This window comes from Brachyistius frenatus, unplaced genomic scaffold (assembly GCF_029030835.1).
Source record: "Brachyistius frenatus isolate BFR_SWC_R1_liver_20210118 unplaced genomic scaffold, ASM2903083v1 Contig_215, whole genome shotgun sequence".
NCBI lineage: Eukaryota > Metazoa > Chordata > Actinopteri > Embiotocidae > Brachyistius > Brachyistius frenatus.
The window spans coordinates 375,412-395,556 of record NW_027210814.1 but is presented as its reverse complement, the minus strand read 5'-3'; the positions used below and the strand labels follow the sequence as shown (position 1 = coordinate 395,556).

General features: G+C 38.5%; 1 protein-coding gene across 1 annotated transcript; it reads right to left on the bottom strand.

The window, feature by feature from the left end:
* Positions 1-1,229: 1,229 nt before the first annotated feature.
* Positions 1,230-19,114, bottom strand: scp2a (sterol carrier protein 2a). Its single transcript, XM_069719465.1, has 16 exons — positions 18,974-19,114; positions 17,544-17,601; positions 17,354-17,425; positions 17,048-17,179; positions 16,720-16,784; positions 16,173-16,299; positions 15,969-16,032; positions 15,789-15,875; positions 15,464-15,614; positions 15,186-15,333; positions 14,113-14,220; positions 10,276-10,429; positions 8,445-8,541; positions 6,901-7,030; positions 4,380-4,459; positions 1,230-1,729 (listed from the first exon to the last, which is right to left on the bottom strand). The coding sequence occupies exons 1-16, from the start codon at positions 19,022-19,024 to the stop codon at positions 1,634-1,636; spliced, it is 1,620 nt and encodes a 539-aa protein (XP_069575566.1). The 5' UTR covers positions 19,025-19,114; the 3' UTR covers positions 1,230-1,633.
* Between the last annotated feature and the right edge of the window lie 1,031 nt (positions 19,115-20,145).

The following is a 20,145-nucleotide window of genomic DNA, read 5'->3' as shown; positions in this document are numbered from 1 at the left end:
TAAAGTGGACAAATGGAGGGAAATAAAGAGGGAAATAGGCTGAAAAAACAAGGACAGAAATAGAGAACAGTATGAATGTGTGGATAACTAGTGTTTTCTGTAGGATGTGTGGTTAGGTTTTAGGCAAACAAAATTAGGACAGCCTTCTTTCAAACAATTTAATTATTTTTTTTTAGAGTCTCGAAATCTCAAATCAGAAGCCAACAATTTAGTTTGTTCTTTAACATGCACAGAAACACGAGAGTACTCACACAGCTTTGGACTTTTATTTAGGTATTTAATTGAAATAAATCTAGATTTTTGATTACACTATTTTACTAAGAATATGATGGCATACAAAAAGTCTTTATTATTGGCTCTAGTACTTTCGTAGTATTTTATTAAAAGATACTGAGTACAGAAAAATATATATAGACATACAGCTCTGGAAAAAAAGTAAGAGACCAGTCCGAATGTTTCCTAAATCAGCATCTCTACGTGTATGGCAGCCGTTCCATTCCAGTGTCTGTTGAATTCCAATAAAAGGCACACCTGATTCTACTTAATGAGGTACTGATTAGGTGATCACCTGAACCAAATCTTATTTAATGAAGAAAAGTATAAAAAAAAAAAACAGTGCTGTGGTCACTATCCTCTTGCAATACGACCAGCTGGATGACAGAAACAGTGCTAGTAGTACCTCAAAAGGAATTGGAATTTTTTTTAAAAAAAGTGACTATTGACCATGCCAACAGAGTTAAAAAGAAAAGTTTTGAGTGAGGAAAAGAAGAGCTGTTCCCCAACTCTGGGGAGTGTTTTTTTCCAGCAAGACAGTGCGCCATGCCACACAGCCAGGTCAGATCAGGACCCTGTCATGGCCAGCCCAATCTCCAGACCTGAATCCCATATATATCTATCTATCTATCTATCTATCTATCTATCTAGATAGATAGATAGATAGATAGATAGATAGATAGATAGACAGACCTTTAATTTTACATACATATACACATATCTATCTCTCTCTCTCTCTATATATATATATATATATATATATATATATATATTTAATTTTACATACATATACATTATGTATGTAAAATTAAATGTTTCATTCATGTAGACATGAGTAGTGTGAACCACATTATTTTGATAATAAAATGGTTTCACAATGATAAAAAAGGAAATAGTCTTAGAGTTATTGACATTATTGGCCTATTTTTAAGGAAGAAAAACTCAGAGGTTGTTACTGTGGGTAAAGATTTTATTTAGAAAATTAGATTCTATTCAAAGTTAACTGGCAAAATGTTTAAAGTCAAAAAGATCTTAATTTCATAAACAAACAAGAGGCATATAGAGTTCTCTGATTAGATGATTAATAAAACGGTGGTGGGTATTTTAAATTAGCCCCTCTGAAATCTAATTTCAGAATTCATAAGAGGCTGACGGAAACAGCAGCATTAATACAGAAGTGAGAAGTGCGCTTTGATATAAACGAAGCATCTGGCATTGAAACTGAAGGGATTGTCTCTCAACAACGAAGATATTATCAAAGTACTCAATGAACTCGTTGATTAGCAAATTCAATAGGCAACATTTTCTTTCTATAAACTTTAAACAAAGTTTGAACGAAGCAAAAAGCTACTTGAAGGTGTCACAGCTTGGCTTTGCCTGGTGAAATCTGGAGGTTCTGCAGCTTCATAGCCATCCCCATGTTCCCATTGATCTTCAGCTTCCCTTGGAAGAACGCCTGATGGGACAAGAGGTAAGAAAAGATGTTTTTTTTTTTTTTAATTCATTTTAACTTCATCAAATTTCACTTTTAACAATACTTTTGTCACTAAAAGATGCATTTCTGATCAACTGAAACAGAAAGTTAATGAAATCTTTTTCTCTCAAACTTATTTTTATTTTCACTAAAACACTGAAATATTCATGACTTCATCCAAATTCAACGTCTTATCACTTGTTCATTTATTTTCCGTTTTACCCCTGCAGTGACTGTGTGCTTTTCTCCATATACACAGGTACTCGCAGAAATGCACTGCATGACAATGCTTATAATGAGGCCAGCACAATCTCTACAGTATATAACAGAAGTCAGTACAGTCCTGGGCAATATTACGTCAATGTCAATGTCAAATGATACAGTAGTGGCATTATCCAAAGTTAAACAGTAGGATATTTGCTTTTATATCAAATTAAAAACTAACAGTTTAGATTAACGATATTAAACCCACAAGCACCATAGCAGGAATTCCGTGCACATTTCATGACTGAGATTACTTTTTTTTTTTAATGATTCGTGTCACCTTTTTGTCCACCTTTTTTTCTGATGGCAGACTGAACCCTCCTCATATTGAAGGATACCACCGTTTCCTGGAGAGAGGTTCTGCCACTCTTCAATAAGACTTGTCAGCTACTCTTTGCCGGAGGGGCGGAGTTGCTCTAACTTTTTTTCTTTAAAATTCCCCAAAGATTTTCTGTTGGATTGAAGTCAGGCACCAGACTTGGCTGGGTCATATTCTTCACCTTTTTTTTGGCAGTGTACTTTGGATGATTATCATGCAGCCGAGCGTCTGGCGACTGGAAGTTATCTTGTCAGAGGGTATTTTGGTATATCCACAGGCATTAATGGTACTTCCACAGATTTCATCTCCCCTGCATCTTTTGTACTCCTGCAATCCCATCATTACACGCCCACGTCTGCGCTTTCACTGTGGTCGACCTGACCAGGTTCAGGTCAAGCAAGATGGGCCTCAGCTGTCTGAGCCAAACAAATTTATTTTGGTCACATCTGACCAAATGCTACCAATTTCATCGTGTTTCTTTTCATGTCATTTAGTGAAGTTTAATTTTGCAGTTTCTCAGCAAAGGTTTCTGTGTTGTCCTCTTGTCCTTTGCACAGTCTGAACAGTCACAGAAACAGTTCAGCCTCTGGGCAATACATTAACACAACCCGTAGGTGGACGCTCTGGTGTTCAATGCCGTAACGCTGATTGGAAATCACAGGTGTACTCACTTTCCTTTTGTTTGAATGATCACAAGTTTTCTAATTTGTGTCAGTGGTCACAGGTATATATTTAATTTTGTTGCATTGAGTTTCTACTTTAAGGCCTGTATTTTGAAAATATTCTTTCTAAAGTATTTGTTTTTGATTGTATAAAAGAAGAAATTCTCCACTTGTCAACTATAAAGAGTTGATTCAAGTTGGAATCGTTTTACATTTAAGTGATATTGCAGTATTACTCATGTGGACTGGCAGTCTGTTGCTGTAAGACAGGGGTCTCCAGCCCGTCGCTCGTGGGCTACCAGTTGCTCGTTACCCATTTCTGAGTAACTCGTTGAGGGTTCCAACAATATGCAGTGTTTCCAACACGTAGGCTTTATTTAGGCAAGGCGCCCAGATGTATTTACGGCTTTCCAAGTATATTTGGTGATCGATTTCAGCATTTTTTTTTTTATTATTATTCATTTTTTTGAACCTGTCCGTGACAACGACGCTATCAACGTGATCGATTAACAAGTGGACAGTCTCCCTTTGCTCTCCTTCCACCTGTGTCTACTCTGCACCGTGTCAGTGCAGCAGAGGTTGAGCTCCGCCCTCAATGAAACACAAGAGATCAGAGGACAGAAACGCGACCTGCGACACGCCTGTGAAATGCAGCAGAGACTCTCACACCGAGTTGAAAAGAAACGGCACAGCGAGGGCGCCAGGGCTGTAAAGCGAGTCTCACTGAGTGGGCGAGAGATCAAAGTTACACCGCTGATCAGCTGAATACTGCGACTTTTCAAATTAAAAGCATTCAGGAAAAAGTTTCCACATGCTGTTTATTTTAAGCTGCTTTAATATAAAATGTCTGTTGAGTGTCAATTTGTTGTTGTTTACATAAAAGAAGCGTAAGAGCTGGTTTGGGTGAAGCTCAGCTTTGTGAATAAATGTTACTGAACATGAGTAGATATTGGATACTTTCATTTTGGCAAAGTAACTCCCAGAGGAAAAAAGGTTGGAGACCCCTGATTTAAGAATAACTGTGAACGACACCTTGAAACAGTGCAAATTAATTCAAGATCATAAAAACAGATGGTAATCAGCCCGTTACAGGCAACAGACAACAAACAAGTCTTTTGTGTGCTAAACAACTAGACCTAGACCACCACAAAGAGAATCTTGAGCTGCTTCCAAATGCACTCAAACAGCAGTGCAGTCAAACAACAAATAGGAAAGCAACCTTAATGGCATTTAGGAGGAAATACATTTGCCCTGATGTTACAGAAAAAAACTACAAGGACAGTGTTACTATGCTTTACAGTAAATATAGGAAATATTTGCCATTGATTTTCTGTTACATTTTGTTCATAAGTAAAACAGTGACACAAATTAAATAAATTACACTTACCGTTTGAGGGTTCAACTTTCCTGTCATCAAATCCCGAAGATTCTCGTCACTCATGGACAATGTGCAGTCTGCCTTTTTCCCTTATTGAAAATATTGAAGATAAACTTATTCATTATGGCCAACAACAACAGAATCTCAAATCCACCACAACTAAAAATCAGGCAAAAAACAACTGATGTTTGCTTAAATGAGAAGAAACCCAAATGTTACTTTTATATCATTGCACATTGGAGAAATATTTTAACAATTATGACGAAGCTTGAAAAAGAAAACACTCCAGAATTCCCTCGGCTAATGCTGCATGCAGCACCGAAGGTCAATGCATTTTCTTTCATTGACGTAACAATTCAGAGAGCTTTATGACTCATGCCGTTTATATTTTTGAAATAAAATTGTCCCTGCTGTGTTCTGTTGCTTTTAAAGACAAACATCTAAATGCTACCATCAGTCTGGTAAAAGGTTTCATATTTTAGACTTTGTTTTGTATTTGCAGTCTCTTGCATATTTGTGAGATTTTAAGTACCGAAAACCCATCTCAATATAGATTTACACCTCCTCCTTAAGCTTCTCTGGAGATCTACCAAAGACAGCCTGTTTTGTGTCCGTGGCTTTAAGAAGCATTGATTTTAATGAACCTCTCTCCTGATTGGCTGACTTCTTTCGAAGTGACACACGCCCGGGCCAACCAAAGCTTTTCTTCGGTCATGTAATTTGCTAGCTCCACGACAAAATAACCATTTGGTGTTTTCTTTCTGATGAAAGGTTGGGGTCATTGAGGGCGGACATATGACATGTTCATTATTTTGTGATAAACCTACGGAAGTCCAAACATATTATTCATAGGTACTGGGCTGTGCGCATTTCTCCGTGGACTGAGCGTTGCACTTTCACTGTATTTATATCAAATCTAGAGCTGCTTTATAATCAAAAAAAGAAATGGAAATCTAAATTTATACAATAAGGGACCTTTAAAGCAGAATACAAAGGTTGCAGTCATTATAAAAACAGTTACAGTTCACCCAGAAAGTATTCACAGCACTTCACTTTTTTCCACATTTTGTTATGTTACAGCCTTATTCCAAAATGGATTAAATTCATTTTTTTTCACTCAAAATTCGACACATAACATAACAAAATGTGAAAAAAGTGAAGTGCTGTGAATACTTTCCGGATGCACTGAACATTGTACTGTGCAATAATACTGGAACAACAAGTTTGAGAATCATATGGTAAAAAAAAAAAAGATCAGTTAAACATATTTATGCGTGTTGTGTTTTTCTTAGAGGCTTTAAAAGTCAACTGCAAAGTTACAGACTGAACTTTTCACTGTAAAAACTGTCTGGAGATTTCGGTTTGGTAACGCTCCACCGAGGAAATCCATTTTCCTTCCATAAGTGTCAGACACTGTTAAAAATGTGTAATACTACGGCCACTGTTGCCATGTTGCTCACAATTATTAGTCAGCTGCTTTAAAGATGTTTTTTTTTTTTTTTTTAGCTAAATGAGAGCGAGAAGGTTCAGTGTGTTTACTTCTTGTTTTATGTGTATCGTGATCATCTATAGCATGCTAACATGAACGGTAACATTAGCACAAGAGGAGATGAGTCACATGATCAGAAACCTGACTTGGTAGTGGCAGGTGCACAGTAAGTACCATTAGCTCATAACAGACCAGTTTAGTCTCATTTTCCAAAGCACAAATGTAGTGCTGTGGTACCATAAAGGCAAAACAACAGCACCACGGATGCATTTAGAAAACCATTTTAAGGTTTTAAACCTTAATGCTTTCCTTTCTTAGGATGTCCCTGAACATTCAGTGAGATGGAGAGGCAGCAGTGATTCAGAAATAATGGCTTAGATGCAGCGAACATCACAGGAAACAGTGAGGTGACTCTAAATGTATGCACGTATGTTTGAGTGACGCAATCCGCTTCAATGCAGCTCTGAAATACAAAATCAGGCAGCCAAAGCAGTATCTTAACATCTGAACCCAAAAAAACTCATCTATCTGAGGGGATTCAACGTATTTCTCTTCTGAGCTTCCAAGAAAAAGAGAAAATCAAAAAAGTTGTTCTCTTACAGTTTGTACAGTCTGTTCAGAACATGGTTTACTTCCACAATACAGAGTACAAGATGCGTATCAGTAAGGAATGTGATACGCAGATGTGTGTTCAGTCTATTCCAGAGAGAAAAGCCACGTGAAATATTTTCTACAGTAAACATTCATACAATAAAAAGGCTTGTGTGGCTGAGAGTTGTGGAAATGGGCTGAGAGACTTATTGTGTGAAAATGAACTTCTATTTGTGTCTGGCTTTATTGGTCTGGGTTAAAAGCAGATTTCTGAGAATCCTGTATCTTGGTGAGCCCTGAGAACTTGAACAGAATATGTCACCAATAAAGCAAGATGCAGAAAAACAAGGCCATGGATGATCATTTAAAATGTAGTTTATAATCACATTGCTGACAGCAAAATATCAAGCAAATATTTGCAGAGTTAAATAGCTCCGCTAAGATACATACCTGCGTCATTACTGACAGAGCCGCTGCCATTTTTCACATCCACAACCCAAGTCATCTCTTTCCCATCTGGGCCATCCTTCACTTTAAAAGCAAACACTCCACCAATCTTTTTGACGAGCTGCTCTCCTTCCTGCAAGGAGCCGACAGGGTATTTGAGTTAGTTTCCATGAAATAATTATTGTCACGCAGCGGTTGTAGACAGGCAGTACCTGTCCACACTGCAAAATACATTCTAAAGCCATCCATTGTTTGGTGAGCAGCCTGACAACAACAATTTAAAATCAAAGTTTTGCAGTTGAAACTCAACTCGCAGTACTAGAAGGATTCAAGAGGCAGCTGTGTTGTTACTAATATTAAAGTATGTATTCTTCATTATATAATCTAGTCCGGACGGACGGACGGATGGACAGACAGATAGATAGAAAATAATTAATTAATTAATAATAATTAATCCCTCAGAGGGAAATTTCTACATTACAGCAGCATATACAGGGCAAAGCAATAAAAATGACAATAAAAAAGTGAGGTAGTAAAAATATCAAATGTAATTTTTGTAAATGCACATTCTATGCAATAAAAACAGAATAATATTAAATTAAATAAACTAAACTAAACTAAACATTCAGGACTGAGCAGAAACCAAATCAATAAGAATATATACATCATGTACATAATCCCACCATATTGCTTTAACAGACCACTCCAACACGCGTCATTACTGTGAGCTGGCTCTCCTCTGCAATAAGAACCAAGATTTTAGCTCACAGATCAATGACTCAAAAGCACAAATGGCTTCAACGTAGTCTCTCTCAATAAATACTAATAGGTTCTTTTGAATTGAGCAGTGCATTGAACGACTGGCTGTCAGACATACAATACTGGGATATAGTCTGACGCAGTCAGGGAGACTGGGCGTAGTGCCTACCTTTCAAGAACTGTTTTAACACAAACCATGTCCACAGCTAACAGCCACAGTAATGTGCACAAATTGCAGTTACCACACAGTCTTTGCTGTTGCGTCAAAGACCCAATTATCAGCCTTGAACACAGCATACTTTCTGACAGACATCAGACCGCAGGGCCGATGATATTTTCAGCAACAGGTAGAAAACATTCAATTACATACTGTACAACAGATGTGCACGGTTACTGTGGAGGCTTCATTTTATTTCTTTAGGGCTGCCAATCCACCTCCAAACCATAGTATGTGTCATACCTGCCCTTCAAATCATGTTTACATCATTGTTACCATTTTGTTGTCCTAGTACATACTATGCCTTCATAAAACAACACTTTTCACAACAGTGTGTCCTTATACATATATATATATATATATCTGAGTGTCAGTATGACTAAACTGCTTTAGAAAAATGAAGACAGACCCCGCTTATAAAATACATTTCAAAAGCTTAAGGTTACGCTTAAATTAACTAAACAGAAGAAAAGGGAACTGCATGCAAACGTTCTGCTTTCATAAGATCAAACACGACAGAGCCCCATTTAAGTGTGAGGTCATATTTATTAGTGACGGCATGCTGTTTTACCTGCTGTAGATGTTTCTCGATCTCTTTGAAGACAGGGTAAGCTTTAAAACCTTCCACACCGCTACCTGAGCTGGTGGAGACTGCATGTAGGTGGGAGCTGTAAGAAGCGGAAAAAAAAACCCAGTGTGATACAAAGCAACACAGTCTGAGAACAGAATTATTTTAGCTACCTGAGGTTCAGCTTGGAGTGAGGTACAGTGAACCCTCGCTATAACGCGGTTCACCTTTCACGGTCTCGCTGCTTCACGGATTTGCATCGTGCATTGAAATCACATTACGACTATATGTAACGTAGATATATTTAATGTCCAGTTCTATCTATTTCAATTGTAAAATAAAGGTTACTACTTCACGGATTTCGCCTATCACGGTTTCTATTTGGAACGTAACCCCCGTGAAAAACGAGGGTTCACTGTACATGCATGAGTCTAAATGTATCACAAGGTGCATGTAATGTGACAAATGGGAACAGTGACAGAACACTGGAACGTATCAACAACATAAGGCCAAATAATGAAGAGAAAGAAAATCAACAATATTCAACTGTGGGTAACATAGGACACATAGCAATGTGGGTTTTAAAATAAGAGGACTGACAATGCTGCTTTGAGTTGTGTACAAACTGCAAATAATGCAAAGAATTCTCTGACTTTTTTTCTAACTTGTTTTACAAGGATACAAAACAAGTATCCCTTCAGCACAAAGGACAGACCGACCAATTCAATAATGCACCTTATTACTCCTGTTTATTACTCAACTGCTTTTTGAGCCTGCTAACAGATTTCTTGTCAAATATAATACCACAGTAGAAAAGTAAAATCAAGTCTAAATGTATCTAAATCAGGGATCTCCAACTCACAAACTATCAGTAGCCTATGACCCGGTTCTGAGTAGATCACAGAGGGTTCAAACAATATACAAGGTTTCCCCACACATAGACTTTACTTGCGCAGGTATATTGACCAAGTTTGGCAATCAATTCCAGCATTAATTAATAATGTATTTCTCGATTAACCTGTCCAACAGAACGGCGGTATCAAAGAAATTGATTAACGAGTGAACAATCTCTCCTCTGCAAGGTGTCAGTGCAGCAGAGGTTGAACTCCGTCCTGAGTGAAACACAGAGATCAGAGGACAGAAACTGCAACCGGCACGCGCCCGCAAAACACAGCAGAGACTTCCATACTGAACAGGAGAGAAATGAGTGCTCCTAAATTAGGTAAATAACACAAAAACAATATTTGTAGCTCCACCGCAACAGAGGGGCCGGAGCTGTAAAGTCTGTCACTGACTGAGTGATAGTTACACCGCAGTTCGGCCGAATGCAGCGACTTTTCTAGTTAAAATACCTCCCGTTTCACCATAGCCATATATTAGGTTTTGACCTAGACGTGCGTTTCTTTTAAGAGGGACAAGGGATCCCAATCGAAGGGGAAACACAGGATTTCCCTCTTAAATCTTATACTAGAAGACTTTATTTGACAATTTTCAAAGCAGTTTGGCCACACGAGGTTGCGTGCACCGCAGTGCATTTAGGGAACATCTGTGGAAGAGAAAACATTGAAGAAACACACACAGAAACAAGCACGCTCATACTGTTGAATTTAAGCTGTTGTGATACAAAATGTGTGTCGAGTATCAGTTTGCTATTGTTCACATAAAAGAAGCTTATTCAGCTGGTTTAGATGGAGCTCAGCTATGTGAATCAATATGACTAAACATCAGATCTCAGACACTTAAAATTCTGTCAAAGTGGCTCTCGGAGGAAAAAAGGTTGGAGACCCCCGTCTTAAATGAACTTGTAACAAATCATCTGGAACTGTCTGGTCACCTTGCATCCTGTGGGAAACCCATCTTGTACAGTGCGACAACAACAGCTCCTCCTAAGCCAATATTGTGCTGCAAGGCCACCTTTGCCCCGGGGACCTGCCTCCTGCCAGCCTGCCCTCGGAGCTGCCAGCACAGCTCGGCACACTGGGCCAGACCTGCGAGAGCATAAGCGGGGAGAAACGGACAGAAGGTGAGAGTGACGCCGGTCACTGATTATGTGGGGTAGCCGCGTGGGTATGCGAATCATGACTATATAAAACAAGTGGGAAAATGGACACGGCTGTTGTTATCATCGGGCTTTCCTTCTGTAAGCTGTGAATGATTGCGTTTTAACAGGAGGACTGATTCAGACTTTGAAATTCAGAGAAAAAAGCATCCACATTTTGAAAGGTATTAAACAGAGGAAAGATGCATTAGTCTAAAGTTTTGTCTTAAGGTACACTTACCACAAAGAACAACAAGCATCTCAATTTTTTTTCAATTTGTAAGACACACAGTTTTTTCCGTATTAATTGAGCCTGCATCCACTGTTTCTTTGGCAGCTGTAAACATGACACTGACATGTTATTGTCTTTTGAGTTGATATGGTAACGTTGTCAGAAAAACATCTGGATTCCTGTTTCCAACCACCTGATAAAGTAATCTTTTAACTGTGGCTTTCAACTGCATCGCTCTCCCTTCGTTAATGAAAATAATTCAACCATGAGACACGTTGGAAAACTGTGGAAAAGCTAGAAAGTGAACCTTGAGTTTAGAATATTTGATCACAACTGTTGGAAATACAATATGTTGCAAGGATTTGAATCCAGGATGTTACGGTTAACAGATGATACAAGAATATGATCTGTATTAATTATTAATGAATTTTAAAAAACATGGAGGAGGGAGTCTTTGATTGAGTTGCCTTTGTGAATATCTCTGATGTAGTGTTGATGACTTGGAACAGATGTACTGAGTGAACTGTGAGGAATGTGTGTGTGGGATTGTTTGACTGATGGAAACTGATAGTTATGTGGTCGATATGCTTCAATATTATTCCTTTTTTTTTTTTTTAACTCAATAAGCCAAGGTAATAATGAAGAACATCTTTCCTAACTCTAACATCTTAATGAACAAATATGCTAGACTTTTGAGGTAATCCATTTCTTTTCTTGTGGACATTGATTTCCTATTTCTGTGTTTCATCAAAGTATATTTATGCTGCTTTTGTTGAAAATTTGTTTTGTTTGCATGAACATACAGATATATTTAAAAAGTATTCAATATAAGAATAAGTATGGGTTACTTTTCGTGGAAAAATAGTCATTAATGTGATACCTATCATTAATTAAAAGGTACTTAGATAACTGAATGCTAACAGAAAACTCCTCCTAAAAGCAATTTACAAAATATCATACGTTTGTTTGAAACAGTCCTCTGACAAAGTAGCTACATCTTGTTGCTGTAATTAAATAAATATCTACAAAGAAATCAGGAGGGAACATTTAGTCCAGGCTGTTGTCTGCCCTGAATCTGGTTGAGATCAATACCTCTTTCTTTCTAATACAAGTGGGAATGATTTCTCTGATTATGGCTGCAGTCCAGACGCCAGAGCATTTTGCAAAGGTGCAACACGATATTCAAACTGAGAGGGGTGACAAGATGACTCCTAATCTGACAACTCACCAGGGGCAGCGCCTACGCCAACGTTATAGCTGAGCATTTCATCCCATCTGCTTAATGAGCTTTTGTATTTTTCCATTATCCCAACAAGCTAAGGGACTTAAGGGTAAATACCTCTACATGGTGCATCTTTCCCATTCTGCAGCACTCTCCTAATCTTTTCTGTTGGGACTAGTTTGTGTGAGTGCAATTTTGTCTGAATGCCAATTGGAAAGTTTATTGCAGCATCCACGAGGAAGTTCATCAAATCAAAAGAGGGCATGTCACTTCACATGTATTATTTACCTGCAATGTAAAGGACCACTTGCCAACCGTAAATTCTTCAGAAGATTTCAAATGCTCTTTCACCGTTACAAAGGGTGATCCCAAGCCTCCGTAGCCTTTTAATTTCTGAATGATAAAGCCATGCACCGCTTCACTAAATACATCAAGCTATGAGTTGGTGACGTCACAGGGGTCCTCGATGTGATGTAAATACATTAAAAAAAATAAGGCAATTGGTTTTCAATATCTGCTCTCAGGGTTTCTTGGGGGGGAAGAGGTCAGAGCTTTTCAAGCATGATTAGGAGCAACACCAGAGATCAGATAGAGTTTAGCTGAGAGAGTGACCCAGGAGACAGAAGGAGTATTGATGGCATGAATTGGGAAAGTTAATGAAAAAAATAATCAGGGAGAGGAAGTGATGAGACTGGGACGTAAGAAGCAAGAAAGGCAGAGAGAGAGAAAAATAAATAAAGACAATAACAATTAAAAAAAACTAAACTTTTACCAAATAAAGAAGAAAAATAGCTCAGTTTCCCCTTGTTATGTCTCGTTAGCGACTAAGCAGACGTGACTATTAATATGTACAAGTGCATAGAGAACATGATGCAGAGGCTGGGCGAGCCAGCTGCACTGTTTGCTCAGTGTCATCTCTCAACGGTTTAAAATGTGGACAGATTACAGGGGAGGCATGCCAAAGTCACAGCAGGCTGCCTCCTTACATGCAGGCTTAGGATCACTTTTACAATCCAGCTGCCCATCAATATGAGACACATGCCACCTAGTGGCCCCTGTGGAAAGTGTTTGGAAAAGTTTTCATCCTTAAGAAGGTGGAGTTAGTGATATGTTTTTGTGTTTGTTCACTCTGCGTTGAGGGAAACCTTGTTTCCAGCTGCAGAAACAGAGATTGCTGCAACTTTGTGTCAGTTACTATGGTAACTTACTCTGTGCGGCTGCTTGCTGGTAGGATTTCCTCAACAAACCTAATAATTGTTTTGTTTTGTTAATTCCCAATGCAGAATAAAATCTTTACAAACTGTCAGCGTGTCAATCAGTTACAGTTAGAACTGTGAATAACTATTGCTCATGTTGTGACTGGCTGCAACAATGGAACATTTGTATCATGGTTATTATGTCTTATGGGAGTTTAGATAAACATTTCTGACAAAATTAAAGTGGTGAGGTAGTAAAAAAAATGTTAAGATTTTAAAAATGGATTAAATACAATTTAAAAGTAAGCTTAGTCTTGAGTTCTTTTAAGAGCTATGTTTACATTTCCTACAAGGTGACATGCAGTCATTAACAGACACTTTTTCAACAGCAAATCAGCAAAATCATCTTTACTTGGTCAGACTATGTGGTGACAATTACATGTGTATAAATAAACGTATGTCTTTGAGCTTTACTTTTATACTCCGTTGCTGCCACTTGTGTTTTGTCATTGTCAGGTTACTGTTGAATAAATGTAGTTTAATATTTCCTGGATAACAGCACTTTACATCCAGTTAAGGAAATACGAGTCTGCTAAATGATGAATGAGTAGACGACACTGAATAAATGGAATTGTGTAAACATATTGGCACTTTTATCCACTAACACTCTCTTTCACTGCTGCAGCGACGCTTTTTATAGATAAATATGCTTTGTCGCAGATTCATATTTCTACCGCCATTGGATTAAAATGGTAAATAAAGAGCCATTATTTAGCAGTTCTGGAAAGAGTTCTGTCTACCCAGAGGTTCCAGGGCATCTCTCTTAATATGAGCATACATTTTCATCTTGTATAATATATGTTAACCCCCATTAATCTACTACATCAAAAAAACATTCACAGAAAAGGTTTTTGACCCTGATGTGACATTTTCACTCCAGCACTGCCAAGCGATTTGCATCCAGAGTTGGAGGTTCTGCGTACCTGTGGCCCCGAGAGGATGTCCTTTGGAGATGAGACCACCACTCGGGTTAACCACAAACTTGCCTCCATATGTGTTGTCGCCTCTGTCAATCAGCTCTCCAGCTTTACCTGCAGAGATATAACAGAGTACACAGTGAAATTTATGGTACTTTAATGTACAATACTTTATTGTATAAAGCTGATCAAACATTATTAAAGACTTGTATTGTGGATATCAGAGACCTTGGGTTGAGACTTCACTTAATTTTTAGTAGATGTCATTTTGGATCTATGTGAATGAGGTTTTTAGCCTCACACCCAAATAGCCTCATAAATCAATTAAAAAAAAAAAACTGCACGTTCACAGAAAGAGAAAATCATATCCAAAAAAAGCAAATATATATGGTTAGTCTGAAGCACAAATTGATTTTGTTTTGAGTATGGACAGTAAACACAACATTGTCACACACGGTCCAGTCAGCTTAGTGGCCTGCCACTGATAACTCATTTCAGGGGAAACACAAATCTGAAGAGAGGACATTTCTAATTTAGGCCAAATTTGATGTCAAAGTATTTTCCTAAAAGTAGAAACCTACTGTTCAGGTAAGAGAAGGATGGTGGAGCCCATATCCATTCCTACTCTAAGGTTAGGTTTCATTCATAAATTTTAAACACCAGTCCCAATACCTTGACTTTGACAGCGGTTTCTGAGTGATACATTTTTCTGTGACAATTTTATTATATCCATTTTAACAGAAAGAAAATTATATTGTACAAATCCAATCTTTAGTTTCCATGCAGTTTAAAGGTGGAGAGTTTAAGCCAAGTTTTTTTTTTCTGGAACTGCTATTTACAAATGTCTCCTAAAAGCCCCACATGCAGGCTTTTAGTGTGGATGTTGCCTAGGCATCAAATCTGTTAACTAGTGACAAGCCATTTTTCCGATACTAGGTGGTATTGAAGCATTTCAGTCGCTGCCATGAAGAAGTATCAAAGTTTGGTACCCAGCTCTATCCTGCTCTAATCCCCCAACAGCTTTAAAAGTTTTAAAATATCTGAAGAATGAAATAGGGTTTCAGGAGCTCCGGTCTCACCCTCTGAACACAACCCCAAGGCTTCATAAGTGATGAGCTCATTGGCCGAGAAGCAGTCGTGCAGCTCGACCACATCAACGTCACTTGGCCTCAGACCCGCAGCCTCAAAGACCTTTTTAGCCGCCAACCGAGACATGTCAAATCCCACCTGGATGGAAAAAGGGTTTTAATCCATGGCTGCTGTCAAATCATCAATTCAACTGTTACGACATGTATGAGCTCTGTGAATTTTCGGAAAAAAAACATTTCCCTTTTTTTTTTTTTTTTTTTTTTTTTACCATCTTAATGCAGCTGTTTTCTTCAAATGTGGAGGCGAGGTCAGTCACCATCTGTTGAGCCACAATCTCCACTGCCTGGTTCTCCAGATGGTGTTCCCTAACAAAGGCCTCGCTGGCCAAAACAGCAGCTCCAGCACCATCTGATGTCGGGCTGATGAGACAAAGAGCAAGACAAACAGACATGGTTATGTCAGAATCTGGTGACTCAGAATCTGCACTACGACCAAGTAGACATTAGTACTTGCAATCCTCTGCCCTGACATAGTTATATTCAAGACTTGATTAATTATCTCAAAGAGAAAAGACTCCATTTATTGATTCTTACCAGCACTGCAGAAGAGTGAGAAAGTCAAACACCTTCCTGGAGTTCATGACCTGATCCAAACTGTACTCCTCCTGGAACTGGGAGTAACTGCATGAAGGTACACAAACACACAAACACACTTAGATAATAATAAACTCATTGTGAAGAAATAGACTGTTAACTGTGTTAACTGTGCATTACGGGTTGTTGGTGGAATGTTTGTGGTTTTTCCAGGCGATTTTGGCAAAGTGTTCTGGTTTTGTGCCTGTAAGAGGTATAAACATTGACACAAACATTTACAAAGAACGTCTACCATTAAAAAACTAAATGAGGATAATGTCACTTTAACCGTAGCTTTCATATTTTAGACCTGGTAAGTAACTACTCTATTCAGTACACACATACCATATTTCTCCATATGTTCCCTGCCAGCGTTACCAAACATCTGTGGTGCTGGCGGTGCTGCCACCATCCCGTAGCTGTTGATCATCACTTCCATGTGCTTGTCCATGGGATTGGTCCTGTCCATAAACTAAAAACAGGTGTGCTTTCAGAAAATGATCACTTGGTTTTTCACTTTGTAAAAAAGAATGAGGCGCAGTTATTCAAAAACAACCTCGTGTTTAGCAGTTTGGAAACAAGTGTGTCAGAAAACAAGTGTGTCAGGAGAACAACCATCCAGCTTACAAAAACTACAGGATCTAGACGCAAAAAAAAATCAACACCTATAGCCTGTATAGGTGTGCAATATACTGTATGTATTTATGTGACTTTTCTACACCTCAACATTCAGTGCAACAACATATTTGATTGATTTGATTTCTCTATATTATTCTTATTATTACTATAATATTCTTCTGAAATTTGTCTTGTACCTCAAGCAGTACACTGTTTCACATAGAGAAAAAAAAATATAGCACATATCATATATGTATAGATTTACTGTATATACCTTCGCAGACAAAGAACCCCTCTCCATCTTCTCAAACCCAAGAGCAAGCACACAATCGGCAACACCTGCAAAATAACGTGAAAAGTATAGATTAGGAAATATGCTGCAGAAGCTGATTAAGATCTGTCTATACATATTTCAGTACTTCTTTCTGTTGTGAAAACCTTACCTTACTGGAATCCAAATATATCAGCGTTAATTCAGTTTGACCACAGCAACCAAGTGTCTATTCTGGAGCAGACTGCTCCCTTTTAGAAACCTCCTTTTTTTCAAATACTTTAAAGCTTTTGGTGGTTTGTCACTTTTAAGGCCTCCTGCCTTGACTCACCTCCCTGGACCAGCTGGCGTGCCATGAAGAGAGCGGTGGAGCCCGTGGAGCAGTTGTTGTTGACGTTCATGATGGGGATCCCGGTCAGACCCAGGCTGTGGTAAATGGCCCTCTGCCCACAGGTTGAGTCCCCTGAGACAGCGAGGTGGAGGATGAGATATTAATCCTCACTTATTTTACTTTCTATACCCAGAAATGTACATGGAAGAGATGCACAATTATTTATTTAGCACATACGAGGTCACATAAGAGCGCATATATGTGCATGGGAATGACTGACATGTGACCAGTGACTGGAGGTCTTACCATAGACGTATCCTACACAGGCTTGTTCAATAGCTGAATATGGGATTCCTGCATCTGCTAGAGCCTTTTGACCTATAAAAGTACGTAGACACACAGTGATATAATTATTATATGTTACATACCAACACAGTGAAAATATTCAGATAGGATATCTTATGAGTGAACATCCATAAACTGTGCAGATAAGCACCTGCTTCCTTGGCCATATCAGGGTAGTCGTAGTTGTCTCGGGCTCCAGGTTTGTCAAACTGCAGCCAAATAGAAAAAACATACAGTCACTGAAAATCAGTGTTTACATAGAGTACCTGTTTCTTAAAAATAAAAAATAAAAATTTAAAACTCATTTTACAACATTTCAAATCTTTTACATGATATACTTAAAACAGATTTAATGATATAAACAGATTTAAAATGACAGACAAGAAACAGACACAAAAGGCAGCCTGCACAGCATCAAATATTATTTTTCTGGGATTGAAAGCCCAACAGGAAGTGACAGTACTACTACAATATGAATGTGTCATAGGAGATATATTTTTGTGTGTACAAATCAGTTAGCAGGTAAGACAGGGGCATGGGGGGAGGGGAGGGGGCTTGTACTGACACAAATTACAGCTTCTAAAAAAAGATGTGAATTATTTGTGAATAGGGCTGCAAATAATGTTTATTTCAATTATTGGTCAGAATGTCAATTATTTTCTCAAGTAATCTCCAATTAGTTGTGCGGTCTTTAAAATGTCCAAAAATTGTGAAAACTGTTAACCCAGTGTTTCCCAAAGCCCAAAAGTGAAGGCTAAAATGTTTGTTTTTGTTTTTTTTTACCCAACCAACAATCCACAACCAAAACATATTCCCTTTGTAATCCCGGAGGACTAAAAGGAAAGTCAAACAATTACTCGATTATATATATATATATATATTGTTTTAAATGAACTAACTGTTGCTGCTCTATTTGTGAATCCTTATTTAAATACGTCGAACTAACGTGAACTGAGCAGAGAGGTAAAGTTAGTGTCGCCGTGATGTGACTTCATCCAGAGGTGTGAAAACTATCCTCTACAAAGGGACAGACTCAGATAGTTCAACAGCTGTGTGTGTGTTGAAATCATTGAAGAAAACAGTGACTGCTGGTCTGCGTGAAGACCTTTGGCACAGTTTATAACTCCGTTGACCATGAACTATGGACTTTATGTGTAGCCCCGGCAGGCATGGGGGTAGTGACCCAAAGCACCGGAACACATTGTGCCCACAGTTTCTGCTAAATAACTCACTAAAACAGACAGTTTTTCATGTATATAAACACAAGCTGCAACAAGTTTACTTTATAGTTTAAATTATATTATTATATTAGTTGGCTAATATATATATATATGTGTGTGTGTATTGCCAGCTGTGACACCGTTGAAACTTTCAGTGCAAGTCATGTGCACCAAGTCTGCTTCCCCCCCCCAACACCAAGGACTCTTAACGAGCCACCATTTACTTTATAAAATAGAAAAGATGAAGTTTTAAAGTGGAACATGTTGAATGAGCTGCTATGGTTGATTTAGCAACCGTGCTAGCTTTTAGGTCTGCACGATGTATTTCACGCCCCAGAAGTGACAAAACACCGATATTTACCTTCGTCATGCCCACACCGATAACAAACACTCTGTTCTTCCCGGGCGCCATCGTGCTTCTCTTCTGCAGCCGCCGTCCACGCAGACAGACACGGACGGAGAACACAGGGAGGTCCGCTGAGCAGCACCGGCAGCAGCTGGGAACAAAGATCCTCTATGTTCCGGGACGATGTGTCACTCTGTGGCAAAACAACACCTCCGCTGTTGTGGGAGTGCCTCCCCTCTTCCGCAGTACAGCCATAATATAAAACGAGAGTGAAGTTCTTCCAATTAGTCGCGTGTGATAACTATAGAATAATACAGCGTTTTATTGTGATCAGTTCTGACTGCAGTTAATTTAGTCAACAACAACAACAAAAAAGCCTGAAACAGCCTAGTTTTCTGTAACTGATCTGGACTGAAAGAAATTCCATTTATATTGACATACTGATAAGAGTAGGTATTTTGTTGAATAATTTAATTAACAAATGTATAATTTAATCATTACATTTAAGTGTGTACGGTTTTTTGTTTATTGTATGAACTTTTCAACTTCGGTATTTTTTGTTATTTTACCGCGATCATAAGTTTGTGTTATTTCAAACTTGTAATATCCTTTTCCAGTGACGCAGTGTTTTGCTTTAAGACAGCTCTGTGGACAAAATAAGATAAGTTGCTGACTTTGTAGTTGAGCTGAAGTCGGAGCAAGTTTAAACTGAGATGTTGACAAGCAATTGCTTGCGCTGAACAAGTTGTTCTTCAATAGGTCCACTTTGAGATTGTGCGATTCTGTGCTAGGTTATGTTTACAATCATACAACATATATGTATGCCATATCATATTAATTATATATAGGTCGTATTATCAACTATTAATCCTAAGGGGTAGACGAAAGGCTGTGTTTGTGAATGAAGGTGTAGACAACAGGGTGTGGTTGTGAATGAAGGTGTAGACGAAAGGCTGTGTTTGTGAATGAGAGTGAAAGTACTGTGCCAAACCAAAAGGTCACAGGAGGGGGTCTGCAACCTGTGGGGTCACATACTGTTGTTCTTTGAGGCATAAACAAGAACAGACGGCTGTCTGGAGGACTCCAGGGTGTGAAGGAAGACAACCACCACCTCCACCAACCAACAAAGGACACATCAATACACGTGACTTTTTGGTTCCTGTACTATAAGAAGACTGGGTGAGGGA

What these genes read in the sequence shown, in the direction of transcription:
- scp2a (XM_069719465.1), bottom strand. Translation starts at nt 19,024, where the DNA reads ATGGCGCCCGGGAAGAACAGAGTGTTTGTTATCGGTGTGGGCATGACG. An exon ending in CTGTGTAGGATACGTCTATG is followed by an intron (nt 17,180 to 17,353) that starts GTAAGACCTCCA and finishes TCGCTGTCTCAG; the next exon opens with GGGACTCAACCTGTGGGCAG. An exon ending in ACGCCAGCTGGTCCAGGGAG is followed by an intron (nt 16,785 to 17,047) that starts GTGAGTCAAGGC and finishes GTTATTTTGCAG; the next exon opens with GTGTTGCCGATTGTGTGCTT.